Genomic DNA, 24,181 nt, shown 5'->3' with positions numbered 1-24,181 from the left:
TTCCAGGAGTGCCACGGTCAGTCACCTCCCTTCTCTGTGCTGTCACCATGTCATTTTACAGATTGATGTGTGTGCTGGAGTGCTGTGAGGCTTGAGCTTGCAAGGAAAGGTCCTTAGCTGCTGGAGAAAAGGCTGCTGCATTTACTAGGGTTCATCACTAGAAGGCCCCGTTTAATTTTGTGTAGCAAGGGGCTGACTTGGAGGCTCCAAAACAGCCACTTGGAGGCTCCAAACTCTGAAACAGGGTCTGCTCGTCTGCAGGTCTGACGGCTGCAGGGGCTGGGGAGGTGCTGTCGGGTGGGAGAGGTCCTGTGAGCTGCACGGTGGGGTGGTCCTAGCTGTGGTGCTGCGGCTGTGTGGCTGCTGCACCTGTGTCAGCCCCTCCCCCTTGCCTTCCGCAGGGCTGTGCGTGCAGAGCCTGTGCTACTCTGTGATGAGCTCACATGAAAGTCACACCGAGTAAGTTACCTTTTCTTCTTCCCTCTTCTGGCCCCAGTGTTACTGTAGTCTGGGTTAGAGGTGGGACACGATTCCTTGTTGTGGAAAGAAGAGGCAATCACCCTCCCAGGATAAAATCTGGGTGAAAATATTCACAATAATGTGAATTCTTGGAAACCTGAAAGACTGCGTTCTGCCTGGCAGTGACTTGTGGGCAGGGCAGACAGAAAAGTAGTGGGACATAGCAGCATCGGTAAGCCTGAAGATGCCTTAGCTAGACTGCAGCAGAGATTCCCTGTGCTGATGGTCATTTCCAGGGTGCCTTGTGGACATCCCACCATGCTGTTCATTGCCTGTCTCAGTCTGGAGGAGTGAATGAGGTTTACCTGACGCCAGTGATTTTCTAAAACTCAAGCTGTGCAAGGTCCTGAACAGCTTGACACTAGCTCTCCATCTGTTTCCACCTAAATTCCTCTGTGTAAAGGAGCCCTTTATGTGCTTGGGGCAGGGAGGGGTGTGTGGGGTGTGTGTGTGCTGGCTGTTCATGGGACTGAAGTGGTCAGGAGCTAGGAGGCAGGACAATATGCCCATGAGCTCAAAACCCCGCATTTGTAGACCTCTTTAAGAGACCTCCTGAACTACCACTGATTCTCAGACCACAGTCTGAAGGTCTTTAGGAAGGGCTAGTAGGAAATGAACCTTGTTTCTTTCACAGGAAGCACCCTGGTGCTTGCCAGAGATGCTTTGTGTGGAGAAAGCCTTTTCTTGGAAGGTTCGTTAGCTATATTTTATTTGTTTGGGGAATTTTGTTGAGAGATGAATCAGTGTGTCAGTGGCTGCTGATAGGTGGAAACTGGCAGCCTGGGGTTTATATGCAGAGAGCAGGAAGGGAAACAGAGCTAAGTTCAGCTAACCAATGCACAGTGGCATCTTGGCACCATTACAAGTGAGTCAACAGGCCAGCAGAATGATGCAATACAGATGGGTGTGTAAAATGTGCTCTGAAGGACAGAGGGGAAAAGATATGCTGTTGAACTGATGAGTGTGCAGTGAGGCTTTTTCATGGGTTTCATGAGCTTTGTCATGAAATGAATGAATAAATGAAATTAGAAACATAATGGGAATTCTGCTTCTCTCTCCTCTTGGGGATAAAAAAAGAAAGGATGAATAAGCGTTCCCCAAACGTGTACAGCAAGAGAAATGGCCAAAAAGGGAGAAGAACTGGGGGGCCAGAACTGGAGAGAAATGAGATTGTGATGTCATTGCTTCTCAGAAGGTGGATTAGAAACAGCAGTAAGGACTGTATTTAAAAGATGTGGGTTATTTCTGGGAAGTACTTCAGGATAGCTCAGTAGCTTTCCAAAGCTCTTCATTATGCAGCCTGCTTCAGCCGCCTTAGTCCTCGTGTCTGATACTGCTGTGACTGCTCCACTCATCCCTAAACTGCTGCCTTTCTTCTGAATCTCTCATGGTAGGTTTGAATCTCACTGGAAGGCTTTCCTGACCAGCAAATCCTTATACTCACTCATGGAAAGACCTTTTAGAAGAGAGCTCGTAAAAGTTCTGTGGTTTCATGAGCTGCCTTTCAGGCTGCAGAGCTCAGGTATTGCAATACTCTCCCCTTGGTGGTGTTGTGTCTTGGACAGACACTGTGCAGCTGGAGAGCCTCCCCTTAGGCAGCAGCCTTGAGTGCTGCAGAGGAGATGGAAATACAGCTGGGCACCAGAGTGCACCAGGGGAAAGCTGAATTTACTGGATGGCCAGTCTTTGGGAAAAGGACATCGGCTGTGATGGTGGTGATGGAGGAAAAGGGCAGAGCTTCAACTCCAGGCTTAGTTTGGGCAGGGAAATCTTGACGATTCTTCCACTTCTTGTCTTCCAGTTCTCTCTGGTTTTACCACATTGCAGCTTCTTCCCCAGCAGGAGATGCCTGAATCCTTTGCCCAGTATGAGGCTGGGCTGGAGATGGGTGTTGCAGAGCAGGCATGTGACGGAAGTGATAGCTGGGTTGAGAGCCTTGGTTTCAGCAGCAACTCAAAGTTCTCTCTCCTAGCACTCAACTTCACAGCCCTCTCTGCCTCTCACTCCCGTCACTGTTCATCTCCCCTCTCAGTAGGTTTCTCTTTCATGCCCTTTCAAGCAGCTGTCATACTGATGAACTTAAGCTGCTAGATTGCAGCTCCCTCCCTTTAACTTCTGTCATACCCTGATCTCTGTTCTCAGTATTGCCCTGTCCCATCTATTTTCTTTTGCTCTAACTCCATCCCAAGTGTGACAGTCCAGGGCTTGGAAAGTTGGGTGCCTCCCTCGGTTCTGCCTGCCCACATTCAGGGAGAACAAAAAGTAGACTGTGGCAGCTGTTGGCAAATGCTTTCATTTGGGCCCTTCTTCTTACCTCTAATTCATTACAGGAATTATTCTGTGGCATCTCATTCTTCCTCTCTACAATACACTGCATACTGTAAGCAGAGGTTCACCCTCCTAGTTACTGGTCTGCTGGGCATCCACACTTGATTTTTCATTTCTTTAGTGTCGTGACCTCTCACTAACTAGAGATCCCTCACAATTTTACTGGTACATTTATGACACTGCATTGTCTTATGGTCACTAAGTTAAGACCAACCTGTCCAGGATACAGCTGGAGTCCTACTGTAGTGCTGCAGCTGTGTGGCTTTGCTCATCTGATGCCACCTGAGTTGTTACCTGGGGACATCAAAAAGGCCCTCAGAGGATACTGATTTAACCTGGTAGAGACATTTGTCAGAGAATGACTTAATCTCTTGCAATCTACTTTTTTGCCAGATTATGGTGCCCAAGGTGCACTGTGGTCAGCAATGGTTACTCCATCCATGGCCAATGCCTTAGGAAAATTGAGTCTCACCATGTTATCATAAGGTACTGAATCCTTACTGAAGCCTCAACAATCAGGCATAGACCAAGAGCAGTAATGTGCTTGTGACTCTTGCCTAGTAAACATAACACCTGGGATGCATCAGCTCAGGTAATCAAACAACTCTCTTGCAGTTCATGGCTCAGCACAGGCCCTGCAGGAGCCAGAATGCGTACTGCTCATTCAGATGCTGTGCTGGGGAGCTAGATAGCCATCTCCAGCTCAGTGGAGTGGCAGGCAATCCCAGTGTTACAGGACTACATGCATTTTTACTCTGACTTGAAAAAGTAATTTAATTTCTCTGTGCCTCACTTCCCTATCTAAAAAATAGTGGTTGTCTGCCACTGCTGTCTGCCTTTTTATTACAAGGGAAGGACTATCTGTGTCTGTGTGAGGTGTCCCGTGCCATGGAACCAGGCTGCCAGGTTGGGCCGTAATGTGTGTTGGTGCCCTCAAGTGAGTTCACACAACCAGTCATGTATTTGACAGCACACAGCTGCCTCCAAGGTTGCAAATAAGTGATACTGAAACTGGACAAATTCTGGCTTCGATTCTCAAATTAAATGATGCTCCAGTAAAAGAGCACAAGAAAGATATAGGTGAGAGAACAATAATCCGTCTCTTGTTCCCTGAATCAGCTCTGCCCAACCCTCTGGAAAACAATGACAATGATGCACTGAGGTGTTTGTCCCATTCAAGCCCCTGGCTTACCTCTGGTTGAGGGAAATATTACTGAAAACAAGGAATAAGGTGAGATGTCTTTGCTTAGTGACATGGTTTAGTGGTGGGCTTGGCAATCCTGGGTTAATGGTTGGACTTTATGATCTCAGAGGTCTTTTCCAACCTAAATGATTCTGTGATTCTAATGAAGGAAGGCTGAAACCAGGTTATTTGCAGTGACATATTCAATAGCTCTGATAATCATGTGTCTTTCAAATATTTAATGAGCCGCATCATGCACCTGAGACTTTATTTTTCACTAATTAGAAAGAGCCCAGTCTCAGCCATGTTGGAGACAGGTATATGGGAAGAAATGTAAAAGACGTGGTGATCCACTGTTCCTCCAAACTCTCATAAGTCCTTCTGAGCACCCAGCCAGAGCGGTAGATTGCAGCTAACTCGGGTTCTTTATCATGGCACTGCCTGGTGTGCATGGGCATGACTCAGGTATCTCTCTGCCTTTCTGCTACAGGTGGGGTTTTGGCACCAGCCCCCCCACCAAGTGGAATGGGAACATCTCTCAGCTACATATTCTCAACTCGTATGTCACCTATGAAGTGACATACAAACTGCTGCAGCTGAACGTGGCAAGTAGGGTATGATACCCCACTGGAGAGCAGACTGACGAGCTGCCTTATACCTTCCTGCTTCAGTGCTGTGCAAGGGGAAGGAAAACCTTTTCATTTGTTGGCTACATTAGTTCCTTCCCCTAGTAAATGCAGTCTTTTCCTGCAGCATGGTGCTTCAGGTTTGGAGCTCTGTTCCTACCCAGAAAAGGAAGACTTTTCCTCACCTGTCACAGCACTGCAGCATTATTCTCATTCCAGCATGCCATTTTACATTACAGTTTCTTTTTAGAGTTACATTTCTGTCCACGGCTCTAGACCTCAGATAACCTGGTTCTCTAGTGACAAACAGCTGTGCCATATAAACCCTTTCATATATGTTCCTGTGCTTTCCCTGTCCGAAGACCATTACTAACAATTAGCTAGTGTAAAATAGCAGGAATTTTGGTTGGCATTCCTTAAAAACCTCTGTTGTTACAGATCTCTGGCCTGAGGCTGGCTGTTATGCCCACTGCTTCTGGAGTGTGGTTTTCCCCTTCACTGCATGATGGAGGATTATTTCATTAATGAATCTAATGATACTTTGTCTTTGGTCCTGACGATCTTCGTGATGGTGCTGTGCAATCTTTAATTAACTTTAAGCCTGCCAGGCACCACTAGGATGTTTATAATCTGCAACAAATAGGGGAGAAGCTTGAAGGCCTGGTGTGGTAAAACAACCTTGTCCAAGGTCATGCACTGACTCTTGGCTGGGTTTGTGATTAGATGCCAAGTCTCCTGACTGCTGCAGCAATGCTATAACAAAAAGTACATTTTGCTGCTAAAATGTTTGGAAAGTGCAAAGTGGGACAATCCAGGCGAGGAGTGTGAAGTGCTCAGTTAGGCGTAGGGGACCAGAGAGCGTGTTCAGCTGCTCGCAAGCATGGTGGCTGTGCTGCTCAGTCACAAGGCTTTTAAGGCAGCGTTCGAGTTTGTACTTGGCCGTGTTAGCTTTACGTGAGCAGAAGGCAGTTTTGTAGCACACAGGCCAGGGACAGGAATTTAATGCGTGGATTAAAAGTGAGGTGTCACATGAGGGCTGCCAGCAGGGAATACACACAAAGAGGCACATGGAAAAGCGATAGATGCAGAGACCTTGTATAGGCTCTATCATGGATGTGGATTTGTTAAAAAGCGTGCTCATTTCTTCCATTCAAAGCTTTTTGATTTCCATGGAGCATTATGTTTTATCAACCCAGAGGTTGTATGTTCATAAGACTTCAGCTTCTGCAGCACCTTTTCATGAGACTTCTTTGAGTTTTGGGAATGCTGTCCATACACCTGTTCTGTTTTTTTCCTCTCCCTCCTGCCATATTGAGTGTGGAAGAAGCTACTTGTCCCAGCTGCAGAGATGTTGCTGGTGTCAGTTTTGTAAAAGTATGAGTTTGAAATCCTAAACAGCTGTTCTCTTTTTTTCCCTTTCCAGAGATATGCTGCCACGGGAATCATTGCTTTGAACTCAGCCCTCCATATATGCCAAGAGGCCAATATTGCAGGCTTTGGTTACCCTGGCAACCATGACAATACTAAGCCAATATATTACTACAATAATGTAAAGAAGAGGTAGCAAATGCCTCCTCTTCAAACTAAGGTGTCCTCCATAGGGAAACATACTGGCACAAAGCTGGGAGTAAAGCAGCTGAAAGGTCTAGTAGCTATTGCTGGTGTTACCCAGAGAAATTCCTGCTGGGACATGCCAGGGAATGTGTTGGCACATGCTTTGTGCTCAGAGAGCAGCACAGGCACAGACCCTGGTGCTTCAGGGTGCCTTTCGTTTGTCCTAGTTTGGTGACAAGGGTCCTGTGCAGTGAAAGTCCTGCAAGGAGCCGCTGGCAAAGTTGGGTTGGGCAGGATCCAGCACATTTTGGGCAGAGTATGGGGCATTGTAAGGAATAATCTATAGCTTTCCCTTTCTTATCCCTGCAGCTCTTTCAGCACAATATCACTGCTGAGAGAAACAGGCTGGTGAAAATTATTGAGTCAGACGTGGTGAGAGAGGGCCATGCTGCTTGCTGTCTCCTCCAGGTAGGACTTGTTGATCCCAGCTGGGCTTTGCCCTTGTTCCAGGTTGCTTTGAGCAGGACTCAGTTTGTCCTATCGTAGGTAGGGTGGGAGACGAATCCCTGAGATTCAGAGCACTTGCCCTTTCCACTGCTGGCCTCTGGTTTCCACTGCTGAGGACGTGGGGTGTTACACAACCCTTCTGCTTGGAGTAATCCCCTCCCTGTGTTGTAATCAGCTAGCCTGTGCTCCTCAGTTCTTTGTAAAAAGCACCAAAATGAGATGCTAAGCTGGTCCTCAGCCCCTGAGGAAGGGAAGGGGTGAAGGTGCAATACCTGCCTTGGGTTTTCAAATTCCTTCCAAAGCAGATTGGGAAGAGTCATACCTGTCACTTTGGAAAAGGGCCAGGTTGAACACTCAGAGGTTTCAGTATCTAATTGCTGGGGAACATTAATGTCTGCAGGAAACCAGGACCATTTTGTTCATTGTTCTGTTTGAGAATAAGTTGCAGTTCTGGCTTCAAGGAGTGGGCACTGTCTTGGGGCAGGGGAATTTCAAGTCAGGACAGTTGAGAATTACCTTGGTAACTGCTGATAACTCATGGCTTTATGACCTCATATAATCCCTTTTTCGTTGCTTTCTACTTTTGTTTCTACAACTCTTTTCTGCTTCAACATTGCTACTTTTCTTTCCTGACTTCACTTCTTGTCTGCTTCCAATTTGTGTAGGCGTTTCGATTTCGCCTCTTATTTTCAATTTTGTTTCTTTTATCTATGAAATTTGTTTCTTTTCTGTATCAAATATCTTCCTACTTTCTTTTCAGTTTTAACTTGAATTCCATTTTGCTTCTTTTCTCTTTTGACTTTGTTTCTTTTCTGTATAACTTTGTTTCTTTTCTGTTTCAATGTCCTTTCTTTCAAATTGCTTTTCAGTATCAACTTTGTTTCAACTTTGTTGTTTTTTTTTTTCTGCATCAACTTTAATCATTGTGTTCCATATCAACATTGTATCTCTTCTGTAACAACTTTCCTTCTTTTCTTCATCAACTTTGGTTCTTTTCTGTTTCAGTTTTCTTTCAACTTTCTGTTCTGTATAAAGTTTGTTTCCTTTCTGTTTCAACTTTGTTTAATTTCTGCTTTGACTTTCTCCAACTCTGCTGTTTTTCTCCATGCACTTTGCAGATTTTCTGCTTCAATGTTGTGTGGACTGCTTTCCTTTTTTTGGTGGACTTTGCCTCTTTTCTGCTTCAACTTTTTTCCAACAATGTTGGATGACAACTCTTTTGCACTTCATATTTGTTTCATTTTTCTTCTTTTCTTTTCAGTCTTGCATCTTATCTGCTTGGGCTTTACCTCTTTTCTGCCTTGACTGTGTCTCTTTTCTGCTTGTGTTTTGTTTGTACTTTCTTTGGGCTTTGTTCTGACTTTGTTGTGGCTTTTTTGGGCTCTGCCTTTTTTCTGTTTCAAGTTTGTTTCAGCTTTGTTTCTTTTCTCTTGCAGTGTCCTTTCAACTTTGCCTTCTGTATCAACTTTGTTTCTTTTCTCTACCAACTTTGTTTCTTTCTGTATCAACTTTATTTATTTTCTTTATCATCTGCCTTTACTGTATCAACCTTCTTTTCTATATCAACTTTCTTTCTTTTCTGTTTCAACTTTACTTCTTTTCTGCATCAATGTTCTTCCAACTGTGCAGCTTTTCTCCATGTACTTTGCAGCTTCTCTCATTGGGATTTCCAGCTTTTCTCGCTGGACTTCCCAGCTTTTCTCGTTGGACTTCCCAGCTTTTCTCCATGGACTTTGCAGGTTTTCCCATGGCCTTTCCAGCTTTACTCATGGACTTTGCAGTTTTACTCATGGACTTTGCAACTTTTCTCCATGGACTTTGCAGCTTTTCTCCATGGACTTTGCAGCTTTTCTCCTTGGGATTTGGAACTTTTTTTCTCAGGATTTGCAGCTTTTCTCCTAAATTTTGCAGATTTTTTCCTTGGGTTTTGCAGATTTTCTCCATATACTTTGCAACTTTTCTCCATGGACTTTGCAACTTTTCTCTGTGGACTTTGCAGCTGTTCTCCTTGAGATTTGCAGCTTTCCTCCTTGGCTTTTGCAGCTTTTGTCCATGGACTTTCCAGCTTTTCTCCATGCACTTTGCAGCTTTTCTGCTTCAATGTTGCGTGGAATTTTTTTTGTTGTTGGGGGGGGGGGGGTTTGGGTTTTTTTTTGGGGGGGGTGTTGTTTTTTTCTGGGTTGTGGTTTTTTTTTTGTGTGTGTTGCAACTTTGTTTCTTTTCTGTATCAACTTTGTTTCAATTTTGCTTCTTTTCTGTTTCTATTTACCTTCTTTTCTTTTTGAACTCTTCTTTGACTTCTACCTCTACCCTGTTGGAATTTTCTTTTTTTCTCTTTGGATTTTGTTTCAACTTTTTCTACTTCTTTTCTTTTTTCTGGATATTTTCTTGTCTCTTCCAGCTTGTTCTGAGCATGGAGCCACCTGCCAAGTTTATTTTGTGTGCTGAAGATTTTTCACATTTTAGAAAGGACATTAAACGCCCACTTCTCTGCTGCTGGCTCATGTCCACATTTTACCTCTGGGTCCACACCTTCTCATGCTCTGCTGCTTTCTACCAGGATGTTGCTATGTCATATTTCCTCTTCTTTACTCCCCTTATTGCTGCTTTCTTCCTGGACTGTTAACATCATGTGTTCAACTCAGCTGTTGACTCTCCAAACTCCTGCCTCTACCGTTAGACAGATCCTGCAGTGCTGGACTTAGAAGGTGATGGCTCCGCTGGTATGAGGAGTTTGTGCAGCCCTTCAGGCAGGTGCTCACTGGGAAGGCTGCTCCTCCTTCATGGCTTGTTGAGGGTGCACTCTCAGAGTCAGGTTGGTATAACTTACATCAGGCTGCATGTATCATACAGCAGCAGCTTTTGGGGTGTGGGAGCATGAGTACAGTGCTCATAACTGCTAACTATTTCCATGGGAAGTGAAACTTCTGCTTTCCCTCCCATTTCCTTCCTCTCTCCCCTTCACTGTGGTCAGGCTTTCAGGGCACATCCTGTGTTACTCGTGTCACTGCTTTTCCTGGGTAACTTCTTATCTAGTAACTCAGCCCTGCCTCCTGAAAGCTTTCAAAAACACCCTGACTCTCAAGATCTGCAAAGTGTTAATGCCCTCCATGTTGCTCTGCTGCTATTCCCTTTTGGCCAGCCTGGTTCTCCTCCATTACAACTGAAATGGGTTTGTCCTGGTTGGTGCAAGCAATTTATGGCCTAAGAAATGCTGACAAAATTCCCTCAAAAGCTGCCTGCCCTGGGAGACTGCTGGAAGAACTGGAGGCCCTGGTCCAGCTCAGTTTGAGAAAGGTCACTTGAACACTGGAAGGGGATGACCTCATCTTGCACATGCAAACATAACCAAACTGAGCTTGAGAGAATTGGGGTGTTTTAATAAATTCCTTTTTACCCACTCCATGTTTCCTCTGTACACAATTAAGTCTTTCTATACAACACATAGTAGCCACGCAGGTTTTGCAGATTCCAAAATTATGGTTTTCCAAATGCATATTTGGATTTTGTTTGACCACTCTTGTGAAATGTATTGCTTTGTAAGTAATGGAAGTGGGCTCTCAGCTATGTGGACAGTTAATATTTTATGCTCTTCTCCTGATAGAGTAAAATGGCACAAAAAATTTTAATATGTAAAACTGATGTACAAAACATGCTATGTACTAACCCCAGGAGAGGGTTTATATTTTCTCTTTAGGTTCTTGTGTATACAAGAACTTTGCCATGGCTTGCAGAAGCTGTGTCTGCACTTTCTGCTGTAGTTGCTGCAACATTTACCTGTTATATAGTGCAAGTCATGGTAGTGAAACCATAAACATGAGGCTCAAGAGTCTTGGCATTGGTCACTGCTGCCTGTGGCAGCACTCCCAGTACTTGCAGCAAGCAGGTCTGCTACATAGCTTTTTGCTCTTATGTTTAAGAGCTGTCTGGTTTCCCCTCAAAACAGGGTTCTGTAATCTTTCCAGGTAACCATGATTCATTAGAGCTGCCTTTTGTTTCAAACTTCCCAGAGTGTTGGAGCAATGTGGTAGGGGCTGAGTATTTAACCATGCTTTGGTGGGGGCACTGAATCAAACTTTCTTGGGTCCAGTTTAAAAATTCTGAGAGCCGCAGTCCTCCATGCCCTACAAACCTTTCATGTTTGATAGCCTGAATAAATCCTTGCCCTACAGCAGACTCATTATTATCAAGAGAACTGGGGGAAGGAGGTGGAATAAGTAGGATAAGGCAAAGCCACAGTAATGCAAAACATATGTAAATTAGGCTACCAGATACCATAATAACGATGTAATGGAGGGGGAAAGAAAAAGAAAATGAGTGCTATTGTTGCTTTAGTAGCAAAAGCTAGCATTGGTTTGAGGTGGTAAATCCACCTTCTCAGGGCTGCAGAAAGGTAATTACATTCCTCTAAGCACAGTGCATTTCATGCTAAGGTCCACAAACATCCTCGCATCTATGGCAAGGGTGAATCCCCGGCTGTGGCCAGCTGGAGGGCAACCATGGTTTGCGTGAGGCAGAAGGGCAGGGAGCTTCTGGGCTGTTTGGTGCCACCCTGCCTGTCTCCAGGGGTCAAGGGAGCTCCACCGTCCCTGACTGCCTGTCCATGAATGCTTGGCAAGTGAGTCTGGTTGTCTCCACCATCTGTGTGAAATCTTTCCAACCATTTAGATTAAACACTGACTTCTGTAAAATGTAGGGCTCCTAACTAACCTGACACAGTCCATATGGAGTAGCTGCCACAGATAGTGTCTATCTTGACACTGATTAATCGCTTCTACCAGTTGTGTATTTGTCCCTGGTTACTTGACACAGTTCTTCCCTAATAGCTTTTGAATAGTTCTGGGGTATTCATATGACCTCTGCTGTGGGGAATAGCCCATCTGATGACACACATTACCTACTTCAGTGTTGGCTTGGCTGCTTTTCATCAAACTAACTTGGACACTAGCTTTTGGGTTGGTTTGGGGTTTTTTTGTTTTTTGGGTTTTTTTTATTTCCTTTCCCCTGTGTACACCGGTATCTGTCCTTTTCTGCATTGGGGAACACCTTAGCTATGCTGGAGTCTGTTTGGGTTAGGTGGCATCTTTTGCAACTGGCTGGGGCTTGGTGTGTGCTATGTGGCATGTAGAGACTGTCTGTGATTCCACCTCCGTGTCCTTACCTGTCACTTACAGTCACAGGCATGACAAGCAATCTGCGTTACTGATGCTCTTTGCTTTGAAACTAGCAGTTTAATGATCTGTAACTAGAGTCAATCATTGTTCAGACAGACAGCGACGCAGCTGTCTAACACCCCCAAACTAAATGCAAAGTTTCTCTCTCAATCTGAACGTTCTTCTCTTCTTCAAAGATACAAGATCCAGTAGCAAAGGCAGTGGGTCTTCTAGGCTGATTTTCCATCAAGAGTGAGATTATCACACCCGCTTTGTGTGGGGAAGCATCACAAGTGAGGGTTATAGGCATCAAGGCACTCTAGGAAGGACATGTTCTGATGACACCAGCTCCTCAGCTCCTTCAGCAGCCTTGGTGCAGGGTACGTGTGGTTCAGTGCTGGCTTGATCAGTCTGCCAGGTCAGCCAGGGCTTGCTGGGTGAGGCGGTGACTCACCAGTGCCATGGTGTAATGTATTTGTGGAATTTGCAGCAAAAGGATCTTAAAGCAATTTCCAGACATTCCCCTCCCCACCCTCACCCCTCATTTTTCCTTGTACTTTATATAAATTGTTTTTCCCAGAAGAATGGCTAGGAAAATTCTATATATTTAGAGTAATTTCCTTTTGCTTTTCCTACCCGCTCAGACAACCTTTCAGACTGGAGTTGCTGGGTATAAGGACTGGCGGTGTCAGCTGAACCTCAAGGACTCGGTAACTGTCTACACAGCCTGAGCTTAGACCCCAGCTGCACTATGACGTGATCTAAGCTTAATTCTCCACCGGTGATTGCTGAGCTGAGTTGTATTAGCTTATATTGTGCTAGTTAGGATGGCACATATGGCCAGTGCTGCAACCCATTTGAGAGCAATACTGGGTCAGCTGGTGTAGGTTACCCCATGCCTGAGCTTCTCAAGTGCTTTTGGAAGCTCTTGCAGTGCTCTCCATCTCTAGCTCCACAAATGTTGTGTTGTGTGTGTGCCAGCATCTCAGGAATGCTCTCTCCCATCTGATCCATGACTCACAACCAAATAGTTGTTACAGATGGTCCTTTCACTTAAAATAAGACCTGGTGTGTTTAAACTTGAAGAACATGGTAAGAAGTATTTCAGTCTCCATTTGCAGATAGACTTGGGGAACTGCTGACTACTGAGGTAGATATATCCTCTCTTCTGGGTAATAGCTGTTGATCTACATGTGATACTGAGTTAGCTGTGACCTTGAAATCACCACAGCTACAAACAGCCCTATCTGTTCTCATGGCTATCACCAGCTGTCTTGTCCAAGAGTTAACTAACTCTTCTTTTTGGCTGGAGTTCATGAATTATTTTAATTTCACGTAAGCAAGTACAAGAGGTTTTGTCAGTCCAGCTACATTGTGGCTGTCTTATGCTATGTAATATCTTGCTTCAGATCACAGAGGTTGAGTATATGCTGTCTGCTGTTGTGTTACTTATCTTATAATAACGTTCAAGAGAACAAAGATCACTCGGGCATGTGTTCTTAGAAATACAGATTCTCTGTAACACCTCCTTTCTAAAAGATCTTTGATGATCCCACCAGTAAATTGCCAGCACAGTGAATCATGTTTCACTTCAGATGTTATTCTTGTCACTTTAAAGGATTCCAAATAATACTTTTGTTTCTTGTGAACAGAAAGAGGCAATTACATAGACATTACGGCTTTCTACAGTCATTGCACATTGTTGTATGCAAGCTGAAGAATATGAAGTTAACCAGCACTGACTTTCTAAACCGGTAGCTGGGCTTGATTTGCCAGCTTGCATGTTTTCTTCTTGCACCCCATCCCTTGCAGATTCTGTAGGATTTGTCCTTGAACAAATTGTGATGTGTATTGTGAAACTGTTGCTTGTGATGGAAGCAGCACATTCTCCGAACGTCCTTTAAGCTGCGCTTTCTACTTGACCCCTGAGCAAGGCTGTTGGACGGATTTTGTGATGCTCCCAAACTTTCCAGCATGTTCAGTGCGTCTCCATTGAAATGGTAATTTCTAGAGCATACTTCAGGCTCATCTCAGCTTTAGATAAAAATTAAATGTGGATTGCTTCATTCTGCATATTGAATACTAAAAGATGCACTCATTTGTCCTCTCTGCAGACACATGATGCTCTGCCAGTTTCCTTAATCCAGGCACAGAAGCAGTCACTTTTGATTCCATCTGTAAAAGGAAATACCTGCAATCATGAGAGGCTTTTTAGAACAGGGATTTTGTAGAACTTGTCCAATTTCAACAAACTTCTTGTCTGCTGACTTAATGGGCACTATCTGGCTGCACATCAGGGTGTCGGTTTTAGCTCCCATTGTGCTGCCTTGTGTTTTTCATTGCAGAGATCATCTGTTATTTTAGGATTTCTCCATCTCAGTGGCCATCTACTGACCTGCCAAAGAAGTCCAGTCCCCACCTGCCATATTTTAAACTTTTCTTTATAAGTGGATTTCTCACTGGACTGATATTGCAGCTTATATTTAATATTAATTTACACAGGCTTTCATCAGTAGTGACTCGCTATTCTGTCTACTTCTAGACTAGTATCCCATCCTCATCTCACATTTTTGCAACTTCTCTGTCTATGTGGTGTTAATAATACCGAGGAACCCTATGGCTGTATCCCCAGTAATGCTTTTTAGTTATCTACAGAAAGACAGGAGTAGATACATGAATGCACTACCATTTATCAGAATAAATGAAGGCAGGGAGCTTTATTAGAAGGCTTACAGCTGATTTAAATTAATATTGCCAACTGCGAGGTTTTACAAAGGCTCTTCCAGAAACAACAGCTGTGTTTGCACTGTAAATTAAGGACAGTATTGAGAGGTACTCACTTTTGTAGCTGGGCATCAAATGCAGATTCAGGCATGACCAGGGCAGATAGCAGCTCTAAGCCCAGCTGGGGTGTTTATGCCTTTCCCAGCTTGCTGCCCCCAGCAACCACCCACCCAAGGAAAAGGTGAGGAGGGGTGTAAGGTCTCGGGCTATGACTGCTCGGTGAATCTCCAATATTTACTCCCTGTGCCTGGCCACGTGCAGCTTGTTCCTGTAATAATTACAATACTGAGGTCCAACCAGATGGATAAAACCCAGATGTATGTTCATAAGAGCTGAGCCATAGATAAACCTGTTGTTACATGGCTCAGGAAAACATCTGCCACAGCAGAGCACTTATCCACTACTTGCCAGTGTGGAGTAGCTGGGAGCTTGGCAGGGATACAAAGGCAGAATCATTTGCTCTATCCAGTGCATTTGAATTATGGGATGTGAAGCATGACCTTCCAGAAATTGGACTGAGGATTTCACCAGTGTTTTCCTTTTTTTTGCCAATTTGACCTGAGCTAAGCTGAGGTGATGAAGGCAATTGACACATTGATACAACCCATATTCCTCTTTAATTTCTAGTCCAAACTATACCTTTCATTACTTCCTTTTTTTTTGCTTTTCTTTTTTTAAAACCTTTTTTTTTTTTTAAGAAAAACAGTTGCAAGAAGAGCAATTCACTCAAAGCATTTCTAGAAAACAGGCGACTAGCAGTTTCACTTCCCTCCTTGTTTTCTGCAATTCTTAGTGACGTGCAGTGAGAAGCAGGAGTGATGAAACACAATGCTTGGCATTTCAGGAAGTTTCTCACTCCAGGTCCTTGAGTGATACTCACGCTGCTTTCTCCTGCATGCCTGGCCTCCTGAAGATGTCCCAGATTACAGCTCTTTCCCTGTGGATGCTCATGGTAGTGCTGCAGCTGGTGCTTGTCCCATCACAGCTGGCAGGCTGCCTCCTCAATCCCTGTTTGGAGGTATGTGATCTCTAAACGAGCACAAAATCCTTCTGTTTCTCTGCTGCAACTTTTCCCTCTGCTTGGGAGGTTTGTGCATCAAGTCTGTTGTGTGTTAGTAGTCTTAGGAAAGCCTATCTTTTTTTCCAAGGCTGTTACCAAGGCAATTGAAGTATTTGAAGTAAATGCTGGTCTCAAAAACATCTGAGAACCAGAACTAGCAGCATGAACCATTTCTTCTTGTTAGCTTTCTCTACCTTTGATGGTTACTGCAGTACAGTTAATCTAATAGATTACATTTCCCTTGGAAGAGATCCAAGCCTTATCTATAATTTCTGCAAAATACAGATTATTGCCTGATTTGTACTGTAGAGTCATTTCACCAGTACTCCAAGTACCTGGCCCCTGCATTTTCCAAACTTTTGCTGACAATTATAACTTTGGTTACAGCTGCCTGTTGTAAGCTGAAAGCTGATCCTGGACATACAATGCATCCCTGTGTTTGTTTTGCTGGCTCTCTCAAAGGTTGCTGCTGGTTCATCCATAGCCTCAAGGAACACTGTCCTGTAGTTTTGCACCTGCTTCAATCAGCAAGAAACGCAGCTCTTCCTGGGGAGTAGGACTGGTTCTATTAGAAGTGGGAAAGATGCTTAGGGTATATAAGATTATTTCCTAAAGCTCAGGGCAGCTCATTTAGAAACTCACTACAAGGCTAGTCATTCTGCTCCTGTTTTCCTGACTAATTTTCTGGCACTTCTTGAAGAGCAGATGTTGACCGTGATTGGATCTGCCACTGTTACAGGTCATCCCTAACAAAACTTTCAGCTGCATGGGACTGAACGTCTCTGGAGTTCCTGCTGAAATCCCAGATACCACCCAGAACTTGGATCTCAGTTTCAATAATCTGAAATCACTGGGGTCAAATTATTTTTCATCAGTCCCTGAACTGCAGCTTCTTGATCTTACAAGGTAATGAGCTCTTTTATGGGGTTACTGGTTAACCTTGCTTCATCAGCTGGGCCACCATGGTTGCTTATTTTGCGGTCTGTTGGTCTTGGCCGTTCATTTTGTTTTACTTGTGTCTTTATCCCTGTGTCTGTCTCTCTGCACATCCCCATGGTCAAGTGATGTGCAGCTTTTAGTCTGGTTACTGAGTGCCCACCTGCTGCACAGAGGTGGGTCTGTCAGCCTGATCGTGTAGGTTGGGATGGGATGTGAGAAGGAAGAGGAAGATGTTTTACTTCTCTCTGAACAAGAAAAATGTCAGATTTTTCACTGTAACAAAAACTTCAAAGTGGAACATCTTGGGTGAGCTGTACTTCTAATCACAGTTTAAAAAAAATGAAGGTACATTCATTTTCTAAAAGGCTGTTTTAAAATATCAACACATTCCCTTTTCCCTTCTCCTCACATATCTGGGGGAGGAGATGGGGGAGGCTTATTAGCAAATTTGAATTGATGTATAATTCCCATTGACTTAAGACAACAGTTTCTCTGGGTAAATTGTTTCACTGAAAAATGTCACTCAGTTCCATCAGTTACAGCTCCAAAGTGTCTGAGTGGCAGAGCAGGTTTGCTGTAAAGCACTGGCTGCATTATAAAACTGATTTTACTTGAATTAATTGCAGAATGGATTTGGGTCTCGAATTCTGGATCTTCCCTTATGAAACCAGTTTTAGGTGGTCACCCTCTTTTTCCTCTCTTCCTTTTCTCCTTTAGAACCAGCATGGCCTGGGGTCTGGTGCCTCTCAGATATCATCAGCAAAAGAATTGTGATCTTTGCCACTGCTGCATCATGCTGGTGCCAGTGGAACTGCCCAATTGTGGCTGAGGTGACAGTGTGAAGGTCTGGGGGGTGCAAGGTGGAAGGACGTGCTTTATCTGTATAGCTCTGCCATAAGTGATGGTCGTTAGGAGGTTACTTTGGCCTTAACAGAAAGCCGCAATTCTTCTTTCCTGCTGCTTGCCTGAATTTTTGACTTTCAGCGTGTCTCAAGGTCTCTTGCTTTGCAACTGAACTTCAGATTTAGAGAGGGAGGAGGAGGTGAGAGAAGGTCTCCTGCTGTGGAAGGGTTCCCTTTGCACATTCAGGAGTGCTGACTGCTCAGCACAGTAAAGCCAAACTGACCCCCAGCGTGAGGTGGAGCCTAAGAATGTTGCACCAGTGCTTGGTGCTGTAGTGTTAGCAGACATGAAAGGGACAGTTTTACATGCACATTTATTCTCTTTTCCTGCCCAACAGATGCCACCTTCATACAATAGAAGATAACTCCTTTAAGGATCTTCAGAAACTTTCCACCTTAATTTTAACTGCCAATTCCCTCCAGTACTTGGGGACAGCAGCCTTCGATGGCTTAACATCTCTGAAAAAACTGGTACTGGTGGAAACCAACATAGCCTCTCTGACTGACCTACCCATCGGACACTTGCATACCCTGCAGGAGCTGAATTTGGGCCACAACAACATTGCTTCATTGAAGCTTCCCAAATATTTCAGCAACCTGACCTCTCTCAGGCATCTGAGCTTTCTTTCTAACAAGATCACATATATCTCCAAAGGAGACCTGGATGCCCTGAAGGAAGTGAACAGGCTCAACCTTACACTGGAGCTTTCCTTGAATAATATAAAACACATACAGCCAGGGTCCTTTGCAAAGATTCACCTTGGTGAGCTGGGACTAAGAGCCTCTTTTGGGAACTTCAGCGTGATGCACACTTCTCTTCAAGGCCTGACTGGTTTACAGGTCAACAGGCTAATTGCTGGAGAATTCAGTGACAGTAAGAAACTGGTAGACTTTCAGAGAGGACTCTTGAGTGGACTGTGTCAGGTACAAATGCAAGAATTTATCTTAGTGTGTGTAAGGGGATTTGAGGATGACACAGACACTCTTTTTAACTGCTTAGGCAACGTCTCCAGTATTCGCTTGGTGAACCTCCAGCTTGAAAAGATGTCAGAGGTTCCTATGTTCTCTCAAGTGAAACAGCTGGAATGCAAGAAATGCAAGTTTCAGGAAGTGCCTGCCACGAAGCTCTCTCTTTTCAAGGAGCTGAGAGTGCTTCGTATTACCAAGAACAAAGACCTCAGTAGCTTCCGACAGAAATTTGAGAGTCTAAGAAACCTGGAGGTGGTAGATTTGAGTGAGAATCACCTCTCCTTCTATCGCTGCTGTTCCCCTCTGTTTCCTGGATGTCCAAATTTGAAATACTTGAACCTAAGTTACAATTCTATCATCAGAATTACTGGAGATTTCACTAATGTGAAGAATTTGTTATATTTGGACCTTCAGCACACAAATCTGTTTGGTCCTGGCTCCTACCCTGTCTTCCTATCCCTTCAGAAACTCATATACCTCGATATTTCCCATACCAGAACTCATGTTAAATCCCAGTGTACCTTTTGTGGCTTGAACTCTTTGAGAGTGCTCAAGATGGCAGGCAACTCCTTTGAGAACAACCAACTGGCCAACAACTTCAAAAACCTAAGTCACCTCCACACCTTGGATATTTCAAGTTGCAAATTAGTACAGGTGGATAAAAATACATTTGATGCCCTCTCTGAACTAAAAGAGCTAAACATCAGCAACAATAAACTACTGAGCTTTGATCCTGTAGTCTACAAGCCGCTGCAAGCGCTCACAGCCCTGGATCTCAGCAACAACCAGCTGAGCGTTCTGGTGGACTCAGCCCTGGGAATCCTGCCTGATAGTCTGGTCCTGTTAGACATCTCTCAAAACCTGTTTGAATGCTCTTGCACAAACCTAAACTTTCTGAAATGGGTAAAGGAAAAGCAGGACCTACTGCAGAACAGGGAATTGATGATATGCCACACACCTGTATATGTGAAGAACATGAGCCTGTCAAGCTTCGATCTGCACTCCTGCCAACTCAAAGCAAGTACAGTGGCATTCTCAGTGATCGCATTGCTCGCTGCAGCAGTGTTCCTCTTCCTGATTTACAAGTACTACTTCCAGCTATACTACTCATTGGTGCTGCTCAGTGGGTGTAAACACACTGCAGAAAGGGGTGACACCTATGATGCATTTGTTATCCACTCCAGCAAAGACCAGGAATGGGTGATGAAAGAGCTGGTGGAACCCTTAGAAGGAGGAACACCTCCCTTCCAGCTTTGCCTTTACTACAGGGATTTCCTACCAGGGGTACCCATTGTCACCAATATCATCCAAGAAGGTTTTTTGAGTAGCAGAAATGTCATTGCAGTCATCTCTACTGACTTTCTGGAAAGTAAGTGGTGTAGCTTTGAGTTTGACATTGCCCAGTCCTGGCAGCTTGTTGAAGGAAAAGCTGGAATTATCATGATTGTACTAGGAGAAGTGAATAAAACCTTGCTGAGGCAGAGGCTGGGGTTGTCCCGATATCTGAGGAGGAACACCTATCTGGAGTGGACAAACAAGGAAATCAGCAGACACATCTTCTGGAGGCAACTGACAGCAGTCCTGTTAGAAGGCAAGAAGTGGAATCATGAGGAGGCAAAGCTCATGTGAAGAAAAAGAGAGATCACTTCTCTCCTGTCTCCCATCATGGCTTGGCTGATGGCTGGTGTTCAGAAGTTGGTACTTCCGTGGCTGTTCAGAGTTGGAGGAAGTAGATGAAGGCACTGCAAAAACAGTACAAAAATACCTGCCTTGCTGGTCACCCTTTCTCAAGGGAACTTGTAAGCTAAGGAGTGTCAGCAGCTGCACACGCCTGAGCCCCGTGTTTGCCTGTAGCTGTCAGCCAAAGCTGGTCCAGCAATCCACACAGGTCAGGTGGGTTGGTGAACTGATGGACAGCTCTTACTGTCGTTTACCTGCCTCTGAAACTGTATTTGGATCCTGAGGTCATTTACCCAGTGGAACTTCAGGCTCTGTTTCTTTGAGGGGACCCCAGGATCTCCAGGGGAGAGCAAAGGTACAGGACTCTTGGGTCTAAAAGTGGTGGGAAACAGAAACAAGATTTGGATCCTGAAAGTCTTGGGTCTGCCTCCTTAGGCACCATGGCTCAGGGAGAAAACCCTGCAGAGGGAAATGGAGTTCCCTACAGCCACAGACCACCTGGCAGCCACTCAGTGCAGCTGAGCAGTTATGTCATCAGTGTGGGGGGAGGTTGTTTTTGGTGGGACATTTCCTTAACATGTTTATTTCAGTTTTCTTTAGACCAAGACAAAATATTGAATCCCCCAAATATTGCCACCACCTGGAACTCTTATTTATATCCAGCTATATTATATAGCATTTGAAAGAGTGGTTTGAGGTCTTTGCGTGAGATCCAAAAATCCGTGGGACCAGAAAGAGCCATAGAAATGCTTAACACCTTTAAAATCAAACTATTTCTTTGCCTCAACTGTTTTGCCTCATGCAGTGTTTCTGGATACACTGTGTGGGACTGCCCTATACGAGCAAGATTCAGTCTGAGCAAAGTGTTTTGATGTTTACAGCCAGCCAGTTCTAGAATAAGCTTTTCTACTCTCTGGACCAGCCTTAGTTCACGGTTGGAAGTTGCTGTAGGAGCCTTCAGCCCATGGGTTGAAATGGGCTTTGGACCTGTTCAGGCTGAGAGTCCCTCTTCCTTCCCACTGTCAGGCTGTGGCAGCCTCTGATCCTGGTGGGCATCTCAACACGTGTGGTCAGCCTTTCCCAGGGTCCAGGTGCTACGTGGAACAGGCCAGTCACTGGGTGGGAGAGTTTTGCCTTTTTTCACCGAGAATGTGCCTGACATTTTGCAGGGAGGAGAGATAGAGGAGAAAAGTCTGGGTTAGCTAAACTAAATGTATCCCAGCGCTGCCCTGAATAAAGGGAAGGAAAGTCTAAATGCCATTGAATCATATTACTGAGCGCACCCATCGATGTGCTGAATATTGAATAGTGCTGGCATATTGCTCTCTATTTATGAAAGGCTTTGGTTAGGATTAATCACTGAATTACTCTAGTTTTAAACTTGCAAATCCTTCTATAATCAATGACGTTCTACAGAGGTAAAACAGAAGCAATTGAGTGGTGAATCAGATCTGATATTTATTCAGAGGAAAGGGCCTGATCCATTTCACTTTTCTAAGCACCAGTCAGCACCATCTCCGTGGAAGCCAGTGGTGAGATCAACATCAGACACTATTTGAAAAAGAGAGCAAGCTAGCGCCAGGGCTTGTTCTGGCAAAAGCTGCATCACAGTTCTCTTGCTGTGTGCTGTGCCAGATAACACTACCAATGCCCCCCACCCCCACCCCCAAGCCCTCTCAAAGGCTTTTTGTGCCCTATGTGATGAAACTTTCATAAAACTAAGCTCAATGCTGCTTTCACTTGCCCAGTGAGTTTGCTTTGCACCTGCCAAGTACTGTTGCAGCAATTTCCAGAGTGCAGTGCTCCTTACCTGTGCTGTGACTGAGGGTCCAGAGTGCTGTGCTGTGCCAGCAGGGCTGCCTCCTCACCTGGGGAGAGCCTGCTGGGGATGGGGGGGGTGGGCGGGAGATGGGGTGCCGTGAACCAGGGCACAGCATTGTGCTCCCTGGGTTGAGGCCAAAGGAGAGCATGAAGGCCAAAGCAAATTTTAGCCTGGATTTCAATAGCTACAAGTTAAATTGGAAAACAAAAGAGGAAAATCAAATTAGGTAGGAGTTCCTGCTCCTGAATCGAGCAGCACTGAACCTGCATTTCTCCCTCACTCTTTCTCTCTGTGGTTCCTCTACAAACAATTGGGTGTATATGTATTTCTGGCACAAAGCAGAGTCCTATGATTCTTGGTTGTGATTATAATAATCAGTTTTTAGAAAGCCTGAAAGTGGTTCTGGGCATTATAGTACGGGTTTAGGACAGTATTGTTTAAAAAGCGAGTGTTTGTTGAATATCAAAGCAACTTTAGGAGAGCTGGGATGATGCTGAGAGGAGGCTCCCACCTGTACAATTTAAAAAGAAACCAGATACTTGTTCTTCTCTTCCTATTCAGAGTCCCCACAGCAAAGATGGATATGTGAGTTGCCCCAGGCCCTCTTACTGCCCAAGAGAAAGCACAAAAACCATCATAGCTTCTGGAAGTGAGAGTGAGATGGTACAATGAGAAAGAGAGTGGAGGCTGGGGTGTTCAGAAAAAAAGGGGGTTTGGAAGACGTTTGTTCTCTGCAAGCCCCAAAGTCACTCTCAGTCCTGCTTCCCTCCATGCGTTTAGAGATTTCACTTGGTCTCAGCAGTAGTTGGTGCTCTGAAAGACACAAGCTGATTTCTTCTATTGCTGAGACCTTCAGAGCAGAACCAGGACTTTCTTTTTTTCCCTGAATGGCCCAGGAGGACAGGCTGCCTGTTGGCATGAACACCCCTTGATAGGACCTGGGTGCCAGGCACAGCCACGTGCCATAAATGTTGACCTGCCCAGCTGTGAGCTCTGTGGGGTGAGTGGCCCCCAGCCCTCCCCTTTGCACAGCCCAGGAGGTCAGTAACCTGCCCTGGCAGTGCCCGTCTTCTATATTCTGTTGTTTATGAGTCTAGGAAGGAAAGGGCTGTATCAACAATTACGTTTTCACCATTTACCTGGCAGAGAAAAAGTAGATTTGTTTTTAGAAGACTCAAAACAACTTTCCTCAATACTATAAAAGGAGAAATCATTGTGCTTCAAACAGAAACACACATTCCTATTTGCCTTTGTTACAGGAAGCAAATTTCCAAAGCAAAACTGAATGTTCTCATCTTCAAACATGCTGGCATGCACTGTTGTTTGAAAATGTTCACTGTGCAGCAGGTAGCTTTGATATTATTTACTCATTTGGGTGAATAAATGAGCAGCCAACCAAACATCTATGCAGGTCCACATTCATCTCTCATGTAAATAGCTGAACCTGTTCCAGTTATTAAAGCATCTGTTTTACCCAGGTCATAAAAACAGATGGAGATGAAGCTCCAAAGGGCTGTTGCATCCAAGTTATTTCACTTCATTTGTAATGGGGATGTGCCCTGATTTCACTAGGTGCTTAATTTGACCCGTGCAAAATGCCAGTATAGACAAAGCTCCGGTCTTACTCACATGACAGAGGGAGAAGTCTTAGAGGCAGGCCATCATGATGTGCTGGCATCATCACCAAGATGCGGTTTGCAGTGAGGGCTCTGAACCGAGCAAGCCCTCATTAGCATGATTGCATTTGTGGTCTCCGCACTGTAGCAGAGACATTATGTAAAAGCTGAAAACTAGAGCCATTCGCATTGATGCCCGCCTGGATCCGGCTGGCCGCAGGCGCAGCATCGCACGGCTGTTCCCTTGGCCTCCCCAGGTATCAGCACAGACTTCCAGTGTCAGTTTAAAGATCAAGAAAACAAGGAAAAGCAGCTGATTTCTCTGGACTGACTGATACTTGACAGGACAGGTTGAAACTTTTTCTAGGAGTGTGTTTGTCCTTTTGGAAATGCTATTTTGTAGGTGGCTTATGTAATTTAATGAGGTAGCGTAGTGAAGCTGTGGAACAGAAATTGTCATAGCAGGGTTTCTGGTTTAGTATTGCATGGGGTTGTAATTTTGGAACAGACATTTTGCATGGAAACTGATTTTTTGCAAA

General features: G+C 44.7%; 2 protein-coding genes across 2 annotated transcripts in view; both read left to right on the top strand.

Annotated features, from left to right (window-relative positions):
- LOC129783141 (CMP-N-acetylneuraminate-beta-galactosamide-alpha-2,3-sialyltransferase 4-like) overlaps positions 1–9,343 on the top strand; it is a 38,884-nt gene extending 29,541 nt beyond the window's left edge. Inside the window, 12 exon segments of the mRNA XM_055792945.1 lie at positions 402–459; positions 1,154–1,210; positions 1,914–2,041; positions 2,321–2,384; positions 3,241–3,333; positions 3,887–4,005; positions 4,008–4,078; positions 4,371–4,375; positions 4,521–4,644; positions 6,080–6,244; positions 6,580–6,678; positions 9,278–9,343. Coding sequence (XP_055648920.1) covers positions 402–459; positions 1,154–1,210; positions 1,914–2,041; positions 2,321–2,384; positions 3,241–3,333; positions 3,887–4,005; positions 4,008–4,078; positions 4,371–4,375; positions 4,521–4,644; positions 6,080–6,244; positions 6,580–6,678; positions 9,278–9,343 — 1,049 coding nt within the window.
- Positions 9,344–15,480: 6,137 nt separating this feature from the next.
- On the top strand, positions 15,481–23,428 carry TLR4 (toll like receptor 4). Its single transcript, XM_005231393.3, has 3 exons — positions 15,481–15,672; positions 16,454–16,620; positions 17,894–23,428. The coding sequence occupies exons 1-3, from the start codon at positions 15,550–15,552 to the stop codon at positions 20,151–20,153; spliced, it is 2,550 nt and encodes an 849-aa protein (XP_005231450.2). The 5' UTR covers positions 15,481–15,549; the 3' UTR covers positions 20,154–23,428.
- Positions 23,429–24,181: the final 753 nt, after the last annotated feature.

This window comes from Falco peregrinus, chromosome 1, assembly GCF_023634155.1.
Source record: "Falco peregrinus isolate bFalPer1 chromosome 1, bFalPer1.pri, whole genome shotgun sequence".
In the NCBI taxonomy this organism is placed as follows: domain Eukaryota; kingdom Metazoa; phylum Chordata; class Aves; order Falconiformes; family Falconidae; genus Falco; species Falco peregrinus.
The sequence above is the reverse complement of the archived record's forward strand: the minus strand, read 5'-3'. Positions and strand labels throughout refer to the sequence as shown.

What these genes read in the sequence shown, in the direction of transcription:
- TLR4 (XM_005231393.3), top strand. Translation starts at nt 15,550, where the DNA reads ATGCCTGGCCTCCTGAAGATGTCCCAGATTACAGCTCTTTCCCTGTGG. An exon ending in TCCTCAATCCCTGTTTGGAG is followed by an intron (nt 15,673 to 16,453) that starts GTATGTGATCTC and finishes CCACTGTTACAG; the next exon opens with GTCATCCCTAACAAAACTTT. An exon ending in CAGCTTCTTGATCTTACAAG is followed by an intron (nt 16,621 to 17,893) that starts GTAATGAGCTCT and finishes CCTGCCCAACAG; the next exon opens with ATGCCACCTTCATACAATAG.